Here is a 17,787-nt window from a genome sequence, read left to right as displayed (position 1 = left end):
GCAAGTTGCACATACATGGAGCTACATGGAACTACTTAAATCTTAATGGTTCTCTTGTATTCTCTCTTCCTCTACTCTACTAATAACTATAACCAGAAAGAAATATTAAAGTGAAAAAATTAGTTAAGTTAAAAAACCATAAATAAAAGGTACATCCATGAAAGATCTAAACTCCAAAACATTTATAAAACATAATTAAACCCTACATTATCAATAAAATATAATAAACCACAGGATACTATCCAAAAAAATACCCCATTATTCTTTTATAACATATCAAACTTCTATTATCTTATCTTGTATGTTCCCGTCCCCACTTAAGGTATGCTACCGTCCCCACTTAAGGTATGCTAGCTTTAATTTTCAAAGTTAAATAACTAATCACATATTCACCTTCCCCATCATATAGACTTAAAAAAACATAGACAGAGGTCAATTGAGTGTATTCCAAATGATTGGAGGGTTTAATGATAAAGTCCTAGCTAATGACGACGTTATCTTGAAATATGAAATATGTTGTATTATATATATCTCCCTTAAATTCAAGGAAAAAAGGAAATTTATTTATTAAGGAAAACAAAAAACTTTAATTATAAATTTGTTTATTAAAAAAAACAAAAAAACTTTAATTATAAATTTGTTTATTAAAAAAAACAAAAACTTTATATTAAAGTTTGCAAAAACACACTCATTAACAACATTTAGTAAAAATCTTGTAAATCTATTCCAAACACCAAAACCCTGATAAAACTTGCTTTCTAATTAATTAGATCTTCCCACTGCAAAAATTCAAAATACATCTACTAACTCCACTGGGCGGATTTACCAAAAACTCAAACGTTGAGTTCAAATGAACCGGACATTAATGCATACAGTATTGTATTGTTTAGCAATCAACATCGTATATCGTATCGTATACGTTGATTTGACATCTTCATAGCGTGTAAGCATTTGCAAATTGATTAGGTAATCCATCTTCCTTTTTCAGAAAATCGAATGCATGCATTAACAGTAAACGACACGTTTCCTTCTGTCCTTCTGCAACTTCATTTCTACTTCCTCTTACCTGTTCATGAAATCCCCTTCATTTCTACTTGCTCTTAGGTTTGTCAATTGCAATCATGCCGCCTGCTGCAGATATACTTTCAACCCTTCCAGACCCATTGCTTGGTCTCATCCTTTCTAAAATTCCAATCAGAAAAGCCGTCCAATGCTCCATTCTGTCGAAGAGATGGCGATTCCTCTACACCCAAATTCCCCAACTCACTCTCTCTCCCATTCTTCTTCTGCCCAATATTAACCTCTCTCCAGATCCAGATCCACTCTCTGTTGCCAGGGTGGAGCAAATAATCTCCAGCCTCCTTCTGTTGCATTCGCCAGATCTTGAGGCTTTTCATTTGTTCCAAAACATTACCATTAATCAGTGTCTGCAGTTTACTCGGGAAAGGGTATGGCAATGGGTGAGATACGCAGCCTGTAGGAATGTCCAACACCTGACTCTCTGTACTTACCCTGATGACCCTGACGATCCCTATGATTCCCCTGCCGATAGGCAAATCCCGCCTGCCTTTTTTTCATGCGCTCGTCTCATTACTCTCAAGCTTTCGAACTACAACCTTACGCATCTTCCGGCCCATTTCTCTGGATTCAACCATCTCATTACGTGCTCCTTCACAGACATGGAGTTCACAGATAATTCTCTCGCCGGCTTTATCTCTCATACCCCGTTCCTTGAGAATCTTAGCTTATTACACTACGTTGGCCTAAGGAAGCCTGTTATCTCCGCTCCCAATCTTACACATTTATCTATGTATAACGAAGCCTTTTGTGTGGATGTAGAGGTTTTAACGTTAAACTGTCCGAAGCTTACAACTCTGGATATGGAGGTGGAGATGATACGTCGTCTGAGAATAAATGGAGTGTTGTTTCACGAACTTTCATATATAGTCTCTAAAATTAAAATGCAGTGTGGGAGCAATGTTGCTGAATTGTGGTTGGATTTTGGTTATGCGGCGACATTTCAAGTTTCAGTAGAGAGAGTTCTTGAGATAATGGGGGATTTCAAAACATTGAAGAAGCTCGACATCAATGACGGGTGGGGACGCCAAAACCAGATGGTTGTTCTCGTTGATAATCTGCTCGAGAGGCTTCCTGGACTAGTGCGACTACGAGTGAGCAGCATGTTTTATCTGGTAAGGCCAATTTTACGCTCCTGATTATTTGCGATGCATGTTTCAATGGTTATGCTTTTTGCCTTCCGCCACTATATCAAGTGGCCTAACCACTTTTTGGCTTGCGCTGTGTTTCCGGACGAATCTAATTGCGGGAAAACTGAGAATTGCTTTCTATGGTTCTTTCTATACAGCTTGGATGCGATTTTTGGATTAACATTAATTTTCTGTCATAGTTTGTATGGTAAATTTTTTTATTGTATTAGTTTGTATGATAAATTTTTAGTGTATTATATGGTAATTTTTTATTGTATCAGGTAAATTTAAAAATAAGGTAAAATGTGGATTTATAGGAAGTCATTTGTTATATTAATAATTTATATAGCAATTTAACAATTGTATTAGGTAAATGTGAAAATTTTGTTTATTTTTTTAAATATTGTCTTTATGCAATGTCTCAAAATTATTGTCTTAAAAATTGTTTGTGTGAAAAGTAAGAAAATAATATTCTGTAAAAATCACATCATCAGAGTTTTGTGTTTTGAACCATCCAGTATTGTCCAAAATCTTAAATTAGTGTCTTAATATATAACCAGTGTTCTAGGGGGGATGCAGGGTGGGGGACTCTGGGATGGAGAAACTCTTGGGGAAAGGTTTCCCCATGTCCCTTGTTTGGGGAAACTCTGGGAAACTCTGGGGGACGTTTTTCTGGTGAGGAAAAGCTACTCTGGCGGGACACCAAGGGGACGCAAGGGGGACACCTAAAAAATAAAAATAAAAATTTAAATATATGAAAAAAAAATGAAACTGTATTAAAACTCAAAATTTATCAAAACTTGAATGAAAAACAAAAAAATTATATTATATTAAAATTTAAAACTTAGAAAAAATTAAAAACAATAACAAAAAAATATATTAAAACTTAAAATTTATTAATATTATTTAGTACTTTTGGAGAAATTTACTAGTATTTCATTGCTCCCTGCTCTTTATGTTTACTTTTAGTTTAGTATTCTATGGATATATTAAACTTCAACATAATGTCATTGTCATTGTCATATAATGAATTTACTTTTTATCATTTTTGAAAATTTGATGTGCATTGCATAATTTCAATTGTCAAAGGATGAATAATGAATTTATTAATTCAACTTAGATGTACCTTGCATCATGCCAAATGATGAATTTAGATGGAACATTGCATAATGTCAAATGATGGATTCAATTTAGTAATTTACTTTTAGATTTACAATGTAGAAATGTCAAATGATCATTGATAATTCGTAGTTGATAATAGTCTAATATGTAATGATGATCATATTTAGCCTTTAGATGTATATTTCATAATTATTAAGATCTTCTATTTAGATATTGACATATTTTTGAGATTTTATTTTTATATATTAAATTTTTAATAATTTATAATTTTATAATTTTTATGACTTTGCTGTCCCCCAGTTTCCCCGAAAATTCCCTAAATTTTGGGTTTGCTTACATACGTCCCCCTTGTGCGTATCCCCGCTCCCGTGTTTCCCCATCCCTGAAACTCGGTGGAACATTGTATATAACACAAGCCAGAGACCAGAGACAATAGTTGGAATTAAAGAGATTCTATTCTTTTTTAAGAGGAAGAAAAACGCTTTTGAATTTATATTAATAAAAATTGATAGTAAGTTTTACATAGTTTTTTATTCTGTCTATACTCGAACCTTTTTCCAAAATACAATACCTTTTTTACTATTTAATCCTATGGATCTTACATGTTTCCTTCTAATGTCCAAAGTACAAAAAAACTATTTTTTAACTTACAAAATGTCAGGAGTGTTCTCCTCATTCCATTGCCTTGTAATTCCTTGCATTATCCAAAAAAAACTACAGGTGATCATACCTCCATGCTTTATGAAATATCTATGCTGACATCATTTATCATGGCTCCTTGTTCATACGCTGAAAAGAAAAACTTACCGTGTTCCTTATCAATACCTCTCTTTGATAGCAAGTTTGTTGTCCAGTTCTGTTCCTTGTAAATGTAATCAGAATTTATATGATGATATGTGCTTACCAATGTCATGATGCGTTTCATCCAATTGGTTAATATGGGAGGATTGAAATTATTACATCCTTTCACCCAATCTACGATTCCCTTTGCATCACCGCAGATTTGCATGTGATCCAATCCTAGCCATTTTGCAGCGATCAATACTCCCCATAGTGCAATAATCTCTACTTTACTATTTGTGCCTTTCCCCCTTCCCACCAGAAGTGAAAGAATTTCCCTAGTTCTATGACTATGTAGGCACCACATCCACATCTTCTCCTCGAGCAAGCACCATCGAAAATTCCCACCGAATATGTTTGTCAACTATCTTTGCACTTGATAATTATGGGTTTGCTGCTATTCTTATATGGTGCATATTCATTAAAATATGCAACAGTTTTGATGATATCCTCCCTCACAACCGGAAGCTTATTATAAAAAATAAGTGCATTACGGCTTCACCAGATGGACCATAAAATATATAATGGGATAAATTTGTACCTGTCATGTGTTTTGAACCAAATTCTCAAACAATGCCTCATGATGTATGATGATGAGGAGATACAATGCCGAAAATGTCCGAGACCCCTTCCCAAAGAGCTTTCGCGTAAGAGCAGTGAAGAAAAAGATGAGCATTATTCTCAGTGTTGTTCTTACAAAGTAGACAAATTCCTGGGCCTGAGTACCCTCTACGCTGAAGGTTATTCCATGTCAATGTTTTGTCCAGGATAGCCAGCTAGCAAAATATTTGATCTTGTTAGGTAGTTTCCCTTTCCAGATGACCTAAACCCACGATGGTGCTTGGTTCCCTTTCTCTTTCTTTTGCAATGACATATATATGTCCTTAACCATCGGAAGCCCCTTTTTTAGGTTACCCCCAATGTCATCTAGTCCTCTTGATCATTAAGTGATATACCCGCATTTCTGGGATTTGCAATATATACTTCCCATTCACATATACACTCCCCAGGCATCTGTATATCTCCAACTCTTGTCCATGATTGTCTGTCAATACAAAGTACATTATGATAGAATATTTGTTTAAGGAAAAAAATCTCTTTCTCATGAAGGAAATTGAGGATCTGAAATGATAAAGAGTGGTTTCCCACCACACCTTTGATTGCATCCAATTTGATCATGATCCTGGAGCCATCTCCTACCTCCCACCGTACCAACCCCAAGAGCCAGTTAATTTTTTCATCATACTTCTCCAGATGTATGATGAAATAGATTTCATCTTGGCCCCTCCAATAATCCATGGTGTGAAAGTTTGCCCAAACATATATTTTTCTTTGATAATTTGAGACTATATTCCTAAACCAGATTCTGCCCTCCACATGTTTTTAACGATCAGTTCCATGTGGGAATTTTGTGGGATCTATGATGCCCCATCCACCTTCCTCAATAAGTCTAGAAATGAGGGACCATTTTACCAAGTGAAACTACCCAGAAAGTAGTGTCCCAGCACAGATAAAGTGTTGCATGATCAATTGTATCCTTTTAATAACTTCCTTAGGAAGTAGAAAAAGGTGCATCCAATATACTGCTATATTTTGGAGTACTGCTTTTAACATGATCATCCTACCCCCCATTGTCAACCATCTGTGTTTCCAGCAGTCAAGTTTCTTATGAAACCTCTCTACCAGCCAATCCCAATCCTTGTTACAATAATTGTTTGGCTTCAGATCTGAAATCATAGAAGGTTGATGCGATCTAACCAAACCCCAAAGAGAGCGTATTTTATGGGGCGTTCCCAGCCCCCTGACATTAAAGGAGATAATGGTCATGGCGGAACCCCGTTTTCGGGTGTATCCCCTCTAAGGACCCATGAACCATGGAAATTTGTTATAGATATCTGCCCAATGGTGAATGTAGTGTCGATGTTAAAAGGATCCCTTCTCGATTGCGGATCCGAGGAAGGGGATAACACTATGGAAGTGCAATCCAAATCCAAATCCTAACTATTCTCTCTCTAGACAATAAAAAATTATATTTAAAGACAAAACAATATCACTTTTCTCTCTTTAGACAATACAATATCATGGTTCTCTCTTTAGACAATACAATATCACTTTTCTTTCTTTAGATAATACAATACCACTTTTTTCTCTTTAGACAATATAATATCGCTTTTCACTTTTATCTCTTTACAGACAAAAAATGACAAATAAATATGTGTCACCATTGAAATAAATAAAATAAATAAATATATAAAAGTATTTAATAAAAAAATAAACAATATCATTGATTAATTCATGTTAGGGCATAGTGGAATCGAACCACCAATCTGCAGCCTATAAGATTGATAAGGCAAGTACTTTTCCATTGAGCTAGCACTCTTTATAGAATTATGATTAGCAATGTCAAGGGGCTCAACAAGTATCCTGTAGAGAGTGCGTACCTATCAGAATATGAGCAGATGCATACCAAAAGGAATTGAATCAACTTGTCCTCCTGATATTTTTAAGCCAAATGCTCCCAGAAACAACAAAATGTTTGGTATGAGACATTGTGGGTTTTTTTTAAGCCAAGAAAGAAGCATAAAATGTCAAATGGTTAGGCCTGATCTTCCATCCAAACATTTACTAACACATCTAACATGAGAGGTGTTGTTGTATGTGCAACAAATTATAATGAAAGCAAGATTCCCAAGCGGTACTCAACAACTACTAGTAGTTACTTGTGTGAATATATGACGCCTATTGTAGAAAATTGAGGTTTTTTTCAGGATACAAACAAAAAACATGCTCATGCTGGTTGTCTGGTGTCAAAAATTGTTAAAATTGGTAACTAGGGCCAAATTCCACTCTAGTAGGTCTTTCGAAGAAGATAATTATGGCATTAAATTCCTCTTTTCGAGAAGACCAAAATCGACCTAAAGATCGTTAAATTTGGGTAAGGAGAAATGGATTTTTGAATTTATCTTCTCTCACATGCAAATTATCAACTTCGACCTCTCCTCTATGTCCGCTCATCAACCCCAATTGTTACGTCATTTGTTCCACATCGAGTTGTATATTTAGAGGTGCGTTCACCCTCATTTTCACACATCCATATCATTATTCTCTCTGAAATAGCTGCAGAGGGGGAAGATCTCTAGTGAAGGTAATAAGGGCAAAGATTGGGATTTGTTTAGTCTTCTTCATGGGCCGAGTTCCTCAAGAAGGAGGCCGAGGTTAGTATGGAGGAAGTCTGGATTTATCTATGAATGTTTCTGCGCTCATTTATCATCCATTTGAGGACCGAGTTAGAGCAGAAAGGGAGTCGCACTTGTCAAGGGTTATTGGATGGTGTTTGTCAGTATATGTTTGCATGGGTCTCCTCTCCAACAACAAGTTGCACTCCTAACAACATGGTTCAGGTAAGTCCCAGTGCTAGTATCTCTTGTCACAGAAGGCCGAGAGGTTGGTTGACATTACAGCTTGGTGGTAGCCTAGTTTCCATGAATCATGTGGACTAGAAGGCTTATATTAGTCTAGATCTGCTAATTGATGTGCACAAAATCTTGTGAAGAGAAGTCAATGCTCTGAGAAGATGAGTAGGAGAGTTACAACAACATGAAGTAAAATCTAACCATGACTCGGACTTGAAGGGATAGTTTCCTTGAAATTTGGACAGTAGTACTGATCTTCGTATTGGCAAGTCGATGATTGTACTCTCTCTTCCTATGTTGAACATTTGATAATAATAATAAGAATTGATCATGGGTTTTCCCCATCTTGGGGTTTTTCCTTGTCTTGAGCCATATCTTTGTGTTCTATTGTGTTGGCTTGTCTTCTGCATTTATTCTTTCATTAGTTATTGTCATACTTTGATGGTTAAAATGACTGTTTATGGTCTAATGGAACTGATAATAAGATAATGAAGTAACTAACCTTAGAAGAGAACATGTCAACTCAAAATTAACATGGTATCAGAGCTCGGATGAGGACAAGCCCAAGCAAGAGAGTGGAAAGTGGAAGAAAGCAATCACTCTGTCATGCAGATCTTATGAAGTTATCTTCTGAGTCAGGCGCAAAATGATTACTCTTATGAAGGAGGTAGAATTTCAGAAATCATTTCTGGGCTTAGTTGCTATCTTCTTCTGTGACGACCTGAATATATTTTGAGGCATGAACAATCAGGCATACCTGGGCTGAATTGCCATTCTCTTCTGTGTTGATCCGAGTCTATTTTGAGGTATGTTACACTGAGTTTTTGGGGCATAATCTATCATCTTTCCTGGAGGTTCTTCGCTGGATAAACATTGCAATTCTGTGATTTATCTCGCACTACTCAAAGGGTTAATCCTTGATGTTTGCCTGAAGTTCGAACCTGTTCTCCTAAAGTTGTTCGCACTTGCTCTAATGTCTTTTTGAGGAGGTTTCTTGAGGCTCAGATCTCTTTTCCTGAGACTCATTTCGGATAAATTGAGACTGCTTTAAAGCTACCATTAAGGGTTGTTCTCGGACCTATCTCAAGACCTTTATTGGACTCCTTTCAGGACATAAATATGAGGATATTCAGACCTTTGTTACAGGGTATTGAAAGGGTTGTTATGTGGCTCATTTCTCTGTGGCAATTCGTTGGTTAATTCATGACTATCTTGCACTTTGTATGACTTGTTTTTGGCAACAATTATGATGCCCTATAAGCCTGATCTTGGCTCTCTATAACATAATTTTTGAAGCACGTCAAGCACCCATTTTCTGATAAAATATTCAAAATTAGTTTCTAAGATTGCATTAAGGCCACTTAAGGATACATTCAAATTGTGATGTCAAGATCTGAGGCATGTTGATCTCGTTTTGGAATCGTTGAAGACTTAATTTGAAATCCTTCAGTGAACAATTTCGTTCTCTTTTGAGGGAACATTTTAAGGCCACTTTTGATTTTGCCTGAGGTTTTTGGACAACAGTCCTATGACAACTTCTTTTCAGAAGAAGTTAGATGGAAGGCGCAGTGATAGTTCTACTTCAGATGTACCTATGTCTGATGATAATGGCATAGGCAAAGCTACAAACATAGCCATATTTTTACAATGACATCTCTATATCTCTTCTACTTTGATTTGTGGCTTATCATCATGAATCACTTCGGTGGCATGACAGTGGCTCATTATGTTTTCACATCGACTTTATATAATAGTCTGCTCAAAACTCAGTGAATCGATTCTTTACTTTAGACTTGTATAAAGTTCTCAAGTATGCCCCAGTCAAAATCAAGATACCTGCAGTCAAAGGAAAATAATAATAATAACAAGTCCTCTCATAATGTTTATCCCATTGGAATATGCAGAGCCATTTGATCATTTGTGCAAATGTTTTACTATTCTACCCATCCTCACAGAAGCCTTTCATGGAAACTATTTAATGTCTCGTCAAGCCTATTTTGCAGCCAAATTCAAGTCTGGCTGATGTAGGATAATCACTCTTCTTCTCCTTCTTCCGGGGTTTCTATCACTGGACGAAGCAGTACGGGGTTTATTTCAGAAGATATCTACTCATTGGCTAAAGAACATTGTGTTAAGATATAATCCTGTTTGTGGATCAACAACAGCCGGTGACCATAGAAAGTAATAACCAGTTTGAATGGTTATCCCAAAGGATTCTAATTATAGATGTTGGCTTATCGAAAAGTTTGTGCTGACAAGACTTGCTCATTTCCGCATCTGTGCTGGACTCATCAAGTCTCCCACGAACAAACTTACAGGAAACTGAAACTGAAAATATTAATATCAAGTTCCTAGCCTCCTCCCTTACAAGACAAGTTTGTACATATAATATTGCTCACAATTATGAAACCGATACACGACTCTCGTTTTTGTTTTTAGGTCTGGGAAGACTGCACATTCAACACTCCAATTCATCAGAAGGAACTTTGTCGGTCATCTGTGGCATCTAAAAGGGAACTTCAGTCCTATCTTGGATGGTGTCAAGATCGAAATGATGACGAATACTCTTGTGAGAGATATGTTATTAACCTTATTATCGCCTGTTAACCAAGGAGTGAAAAGAAGAAGAAGTTCATGGTACTATAGATCAAATCTTTATATCAACCTCTCTTAGCATAAATACTTTGAAGAAAGAAACATATTTTTTTATATCTTGAACACAAGGTGCAAAAGATTTTGATTTTGGCTCTTGGTTACATTATGCCAGAATCTTATGAAGGATAGTTTTATAGACATGGATACCTGAATGTGAAAGACTCTTCCGTATCATGGATTGAGTAAATTCATACGCTAGTAACAATTATCTAGCTATGAAGGATCATTCAACTAATAATCTCATGGGACGATTTCGTCTCCCTAGTTGAAGAAGAAATTTTGAATGATCTTATTTGACATGAAGCTTCCTAATAAACTCATGATTGAAGCAAAGCTTTAGAGGAAAATTGAAATTCCCTAGATTAATAGTAGATTGAAGATAGTTCGATAATTACGTTTTGGAAAAATGTTACCCTTATCGATATTCAGAGGGAGCTATGAAGTTGAACACAACTATTGATATTGTTTGACATGATGATGAAGACAATTTACCAATTACTTCTTATTTAGATAGTATGAGCCAAAGTGCACTACTTAGAGTTGTTGGTCAGGTTGTATGGTAAATAGTAAAGGGCACATGTGAGTGCTATATCTATTGAGGTCCTCCTTTAACGAATGAAGTCAATTACTTTGAAAGAGGATGCATAAAAGAAGCTAGCAGGGCTTGTTGCCTCTCAAACCAGCAGGGGACTTAAAGGGGATCCCTAAAGGGCAAATGCTAGACCAAGGGAAACACATGGAGACTTAGCCCACTGTCAACTTAGCTAAAGCTCCCTTATATTTATGGACTTTCATTGATGGGAGGAGACTCGATATGTTATGGAGTCATTGAAAAAGGATAAATCAATGAATGGATACGAGTGACCCAAATAATCCCTTTCCCAGAAGAGCTTGAAGGATGGAGCTTGCTTGCTTTATAAGAAAGGTACAATGTATTCTAGAGAAAGGAAGGGAGGATTTGAGGGTTAGGTTTAGGGGATATGACTTGTAAAGGAGTTTCTTAATCACTAAAATCCTTGTTGAAATTGGTATCCCAGATGGTTCTTGAAGAATTGTCTTTCTAAAAGATTGGGACCACATGGGACCAAGTGGACCCAGTCTAGGGTTGGGGGAAAGAGTATGGCAATCAATGATGTTCTTACCCTAAACAAGGTGAGGAAAAAGATCAAAGAAATAATTTTCACTTGAAAGTGTTGAATTGATCCTATGAGGTACTAGCCTTGGGGATGTTAGGGAAAAGTTTGATCTCGGGGCTAGGGCTTGGCTTTTATCCTGACTCTACTGTTGGAATGGCTTCAAAATTGGAGGAGGCCTTGAGGAGACACTAGTACAGGAGACCCTGGGAGATCGAACTTTTTGGAAGGATAGTTTGTCAGGAAAATGATGCCCTAGGTGACCCAACTTGGCTAGACCTGTGAAAAGGTGAAAACGATGTGATTTTAGGTGACTGCCTCTTGGTAGATCAGTGCCTTAGTCTTGGGAGAATGGAGTCTATGTTGAATATGAGTGAGGACCTTTGGTTCTTGGTCAAGGAGACCTCAAGACTACTTCACTAGGCTTCTAGGTTGAAGAGAAGCAATTTTGCAGCTTTTATACTTCGATGCACAAAGGAGATGGATTATCAAGTTCAATTCATTGATAGAATTATCCTTAGGATATTTCGTTCACATTACACGGCCCATGCATTTAGAGATGTTATAATAGATACAAAATTATACAGTTTAAAGCAGTAAATGCATGCAACAATTTATATGAAAAATCATATAGGTATCATCATCCTGCATATATGTTGACACATCTCTTAAAGATATCCATTATCAAGGGCCTGCATACTTTTTCCGACTTCCATCAGAGTCTTCATATCTTTTTGGGAGATATCCTAGTCAACTCTTCTTGTTCCCGGATGTTGAATGCCTTCTACCTTTGTTTGCATATTTTTTTTTTAACGATCTCTTCCTTTCTTTTCTCACACACTTCATTCTCAGGAGGTTCCAATCAGATTTCCTCAATTGTAGTCAGCTCCCTCATGTTTCATATGAGAACATATTATGTTGACTTTATCTAGTGCGACAATGCCTTTCTACAATCTTTCAAAGGAGGAGATCCCTTCTTCTTTTGATCATGTTTCCCAAGATGGAAATAGTGATCCATATTATCTGCAACCATATGACATGATTTTCATAATAACCTATGTGAGCATACATAACTCATCTTTCCTTTGGGTTATCCAGACTTCCTGCAACAACTTCCTTTGAACTAAAGAGCTCTACCCTTTAGACTTGCTTCACTGTTATGTCATCATACCATCATCCATTGAATCCCATGATTTGGAATTCCTGATGAAACACTTGCTTCCTTTCTAGATCGGTGAATCCTCTAATAAGGATTCCATCAGAGAAACTTGAGGATCTTTCATATCCCTCCCTAGCAGATGTTTCCTTATTGACTAATGTATGATGCAAGGTTGCAGGGGAGTGCCCCCCTTCACGTCCTCTCTCTGAATTTGCGCTCCAGTCGGGAGCTATTCGGGAGTTAGTCGGGAGCGCGCTTCCAAAATCCTTCCTGAAGAGGGATCGATTTTGGGAGCGTGCTCCTTGCAAAAAGAAACGCTCCCTAGTATTTCAGGAGTGTTAGTCTTTTTTGCAATTTTTTTTTTGCAGTAACATTCCAAATGCAATTTGTTTTCAAAGAAACAAATAATTTTTGAGTGGGGCAGCCTAATGATCAAGCCTATGGCCCTAGTATTTATATGCGATTCATGGTAATGTTAAATTCTTAAATTAAAAGTGACATTCTCCTTAATCTTCATTTTCATCCTTTTACTTAAATTTTTAACATTACCATGAAATGACTTAGGATGTTTGAGAGTGGTTCCGACCTCATTGGATTTCGTATGGAGAAAGTAGAATTTTAGATCTCATTCAAAATCCAACAAACTTATCCATTTTTTAGGATTGGGGGGATTGCAATGTTTCCATTGCATTTTGTCATGTATAAAGGTATGGAACTCGTATTTAATTAAGAACACCAATTCCTCTATGTACCTTGATGTTAGTGATATTGGTTGTCGAACTCCACTATCATGACCTTCCTAAAAATGTACGCATCACTCAAACAAAATCTTGACTTGGCATGCTATGCTTTTTCTATCTTATGTTAATGCTTAGAGGGCGATATTAATGACAAATATCTCTATACAGATCCAGAGGTAATGGAAAAGATAACTCTGGATATTAATGCTTAGAGGGTGATATTAATGACAAAGATCTCGATTTTCCAACAAGACTAACAATTAGACATTTCTCGTGGCGGCAAGAGGCCCAAGCATTAGAAATAGATAATGGATTTACTTGTCTTTTCTAGTTTCTAGTAGTTTTTATAACTATTGACTCTTTCATATTTATTATGATATTTTTTGTAAACAATATATGACAATTTAAGTTTGAAGTTTGAAGTTGGCAATTTTAACTCATTAGTAATGAATTATGAATATGATGCTTCGTGAAATTTGTTTCATTTCATTTCATTTCATGTTAGATATTATTTGATGTAATGGTTACACTTAGCTTACAAGCACAACTTTGGTGATCAATGATGATAAATGTTATATTTTTAATTTTTAAAGCTTGAAACTTTAAGATTGATGAATCATGAGACTCAATATGTTGTATGTTAATATGTTACTAACTTGTAGATGTGGTTGATGAAGATAATAACTTCTAGATGATTGTTGTTATGTGGTTCAATCTACGTATTTTTATGTTTTTTATATCTAATTCATCATTCTACATGCTTTTGTTGACATATATGCATCAAAATATAAAAAATATAAAAATATATATTATATAAAAAATCACTCCCGAATCGCTCCCAAACTGGTAGCTTTTGAAAATGTTGCTCCCGATCTCGCTTCCACTTCTGCTCCCAAGTAACCTTGGTATGATGAACCTAGTCGATGATGACCGCTACCTCTTTCTATAAGTATCACTTGAGATTTTAATGAGGTTTCCAAGGGCTCTTATTCTTTGTAATTAAGAGAATTTATTCCAGACATTCTTTTTGCTTCCCATGTCACGAGCTCTTACTTCTAATACTTCTGTCACGATGTTATTCTAATCTGATGCATCCTATCTAATTTACATTGCTTCCTATCTATAAATTTCAAGTGAAAATTACCTTTTGGTGAAGAAGGTCATCTTAGTCATAGTAGAGATCTTTTACTTCTTCCTTCTTAAGCTTCTTTGTCTCAGGTTCTTTCACTACTTAAGTAATATGGGCTTCTTCCCTATCTCTCTTGTCCTTCTTCTGTTTAGGACAATCTGTTCTATAATGCCCAAATTCCTAACATCCATAACCTTAGCCATGTTCTTCTCTTTCTTTTGAGGACCAAACTTTCCAAATTTCCCTTTTCTTCTTGTCATAACAACATATCCTTGATTCTGCTCATTTGGTCCTACATCAACTTTGCCTTCAGTCTGGTTTCTTCAATCTTACGGAGTGACCATAAATCTTGAAATGGATTAGTCTCTTTCTTATCGTATAAACTTGAAGTGAAGTTACCCCATTCTTCCGGTAGTGCATTTAGTACCACTGTGGTCATCTCTCTATCATACATGACTTCTCCCAGCTCTTGTAGTTGATCTCGAATTTCTGATATCCTCATGAAGTATGAGGCTATTCCATATTCCTTGGACATATTTAGTTTGTAGAGTTCTTGCCTTAATGAGATTACTTCTCCTGTAGTGCTTACAAAAGATAACTCTACCAGTTTGTCATATATAGCTTTTGTAGTCTCCAACTTTGATACATATGGGATTAGAGAGTCGTTTATAGATTCTATAAGGATCCTCTGGGTTCTCACTTCTCCTTTCATGAATCTAGCATGTGCTTGAGTATCTTCCTTTGGAGGTTGGGTTATCGACCCCTTGATGTGATCCATGACCTCATTCTCAATAAGATTTAGGTCTGTCCTTTTCTTCCATGCAAGGAAATTTGCATCCCCAACCAATTTATTGCTTTCCTTGCAAAAAGACATTTTGATATTATCAGATATAGCCATAGACTTACTTGAGTGATTCCTGTTTGCTTCCTCCTTAATTTTGATGTTGATAGAGGATTTTCTTCTTGAGGTATTGATGAGAGAGAGCTTGATTCACAATCCTTCTTGAATGTTTTAGTCTTCCTTATTTCTTGAAGATGGTTTCAAGACTCTTGCTAGTGAAAATTTCTTCGATCTAGGGTTTTGAAGATCTTGACCTTGGTAGCCCTTGAATTTTCTACGATACTTCTTCGAGGCTTGATGTCTTCTTGATTGAATGCACCTTCTTGACTTTAGCACCTAAGCTCCGATTCCATGTTGTTAAGAAATCTAGTGCATAAGGAGTTAAAAGATTTCTTTGCTTGATAATTGCTTGTGATATACTTTTACTTCTTAGCTTATAGTCTTCTCTTTGTTATATTATTATTGTGTTATTTTCATCAAGACAATTACCAATATCCAAAATAGAAGACAAGTGACACAGTATGTAGGCTTGTCATCTAGGGCCAAAACCTCTCACCTCTTGAGGGGAAAACCCGATCAAAATTCTTCTTATAGATCTTCAATTGATGAATACCAAGACCACGACAAAGACCCTTGAATCTAGTATCCTCCCAAGAAACTTGTTACTAACCTTGATGTTTTGCCTCTACCCTGTATCAAATTCCTTCTTGATCTTGAACTGATCTCCTTTGCTTCCTCTAGTGAAACTCGGTCTCTATCCTTCACACTGCTTCTTCTTAGCTTCCTTTAGAGAATCTCGGTCTCTATGTTTTCACTAGCTTTCTCTAGAAAATCTTAGTCTCTAGGCTTTCATTGGTCTCCTCTAGAGAATCTTGGTCTCTATTTTGATCTCTATCTCGGTCACCCAGAGAATATCAGTTTCTTAAGTTTATCCTAGATCAGACCCCTAGTCTCCTTAAGAGAGATCTATATTGCTTCTCTTCGGCTTCCTTCTTCGAGATTCTATACCCAATCAAAAGCTACTCTAATGTAGTAATATGTTCTTCCTTCGATCTTCTTGTGATGCCTTCGTTCCTTCTTCCTTTGCACATGGGAGAGTATATAACCCAAGACAAACCCCAGAAGAATCCTTCCTTCGCTATCTCTTCTTTGCACTTCTGCTTGGAGGCTTTTCTTCGCACTTCTCTTCACCGAATTGCTTATCGAATTTCTTGCCTCTAAGTGAGGCCGAGTGTGGCTACTTATACACATCATCTCGTGTCCCTTATGCCGACATGATCACAAGTAGGAAGGCCTCCATCTTCTAGCAAGTTCTTTCTTCGTTGTAGGTCGACTTGAAGATGATAAGTGAAGGTCTTGGAGGATACTTTTACATAGAAAAGTTTGACCTTTTACAATATGTAACATGACTTCATTAAATGAAAATGACTCTGTCATTTTATGACTAGATGACAAATAATTCCTAAAGACTCGCAATGGGAGTCTTGACTCAAAAATAAAATCTCTTGCTCATGAAACTCATGAAGCAAGCAATACAATAATTTTATTTTTCCTTCTTTACATCTCATTACATAAAATCATAATTTCATGTCATTATGAAGACCAAACCTAGTTACACTTTTCAACATGGTTATGACATGTGTTTGTAGGATGTGGTTCATCCTTTCCCTACGTATGTTTATGACATATGTTTGTAGGATGTGGTTTCTCCTTTCCCTACATGTGATTGTGAGCAGGATGGGATATATTTTTTCCCTGCTGGTGTTCCTGCATCATCCTACACATGTAGTTCGAGACACATGGGAAGTACCTCTCATCTGACCAATGAGTTGGGAAAAGTGGATAGGAACCATAGCATTACCGATGGATGCTTCGTGTACTATCGTACTTTCTATGTCTAGGATGAATGATGTTTATTCAACTTGATCACTTGGGATCATGTCATGGTTATGTGGACTGACCTTTGTCAGTAGAGAGTGGTAAGGTCTTGTGACTCACTCTCGATCAATTCTTCTTCATTATCTATATTAGTGTTCAGCAAAGTTGAGACGAGATGCAGAGATGGCACATGATGACAGAATGTCATGATAATAAATGGATTGGCATGTGGAATTCTCCCTAGTTGAGGGGGAGTGGTAAAATTGGAAACTAAGGCCAAATTCCACTCTAGGTAGGTCTTTCGAAGAAGATAATTATGGCATTGAATTCCTCTTTTTGAGATGACCAAGATCGACGTAAGAATTGTCAAATTTGGATAAGCAGAAATGGATTTTTTAATTTATATTCTCTCACATGCAAATTATCAAAGTCGACCTCTCCTCTATGTAGGCTCATCAAGCCCAATGGTCATGTCACTTGGTCCCCATCGAGTTGTATATATAGAGGTGCGTTCAACCTCATTTACACATGTCCATATCTCATTATTCTCTCTGAAATAGCCGCAGAAGGAGAAGATCTCTAGCGAAGGTAATAAGGGCAAAGATTGGGATTTGTTTAGTCTCCTCCATGGGTCGAGTTCCTCAGGGAGGAGGTAGAGGTCCTCAGTCAG

The 17,787-nt window shown here is 36.5% G+C and overlaps 1 protein-coding gene across 1 annotated transcript; it reads left to right on the top strand.

Moving 5' to 3' along the window:
* The first annotated feature begins 1,121 nt into the window (after positions 1 to 1,121).
* Positions 1,122 to 2,216, top strand: LOC149144662 (F-box/FBD/LRR-repeat protein At5g56420-like). The gene has a single exon (XM_089452222.1). It carries the CDS (start codon positions 1,122 to 1,124, stop codon positions 2,214 to 2,216), a length of 1,095 nt encoding a protein of 364 aa, XP_089308348.1.
* The last annotated feature ends 15,571 nt before the right edge of the window (positions 2,217 to 17,787 follow it).

This window comes from Pinus tabuliformis, chromosome X, assembly GCF_031772625.1.
Source record: "Pinus tabuliformis cultivar Carrire ecotype Pingquan chromosome X, CPIR1, whole genome shotgun sequence".
NCBI classification, from domain to species: Eukaryota; Viridiplantae; Streptophyta; class Pinopsida; order Pinales; family Pinaceae; genus Pinus; species Pinus tabuliformis.
The sequence above is the reverse complement of the archived record's forward strand: the minus strand, read 5'-3'. Positions and strand labels throughout refer to the sequence as shown.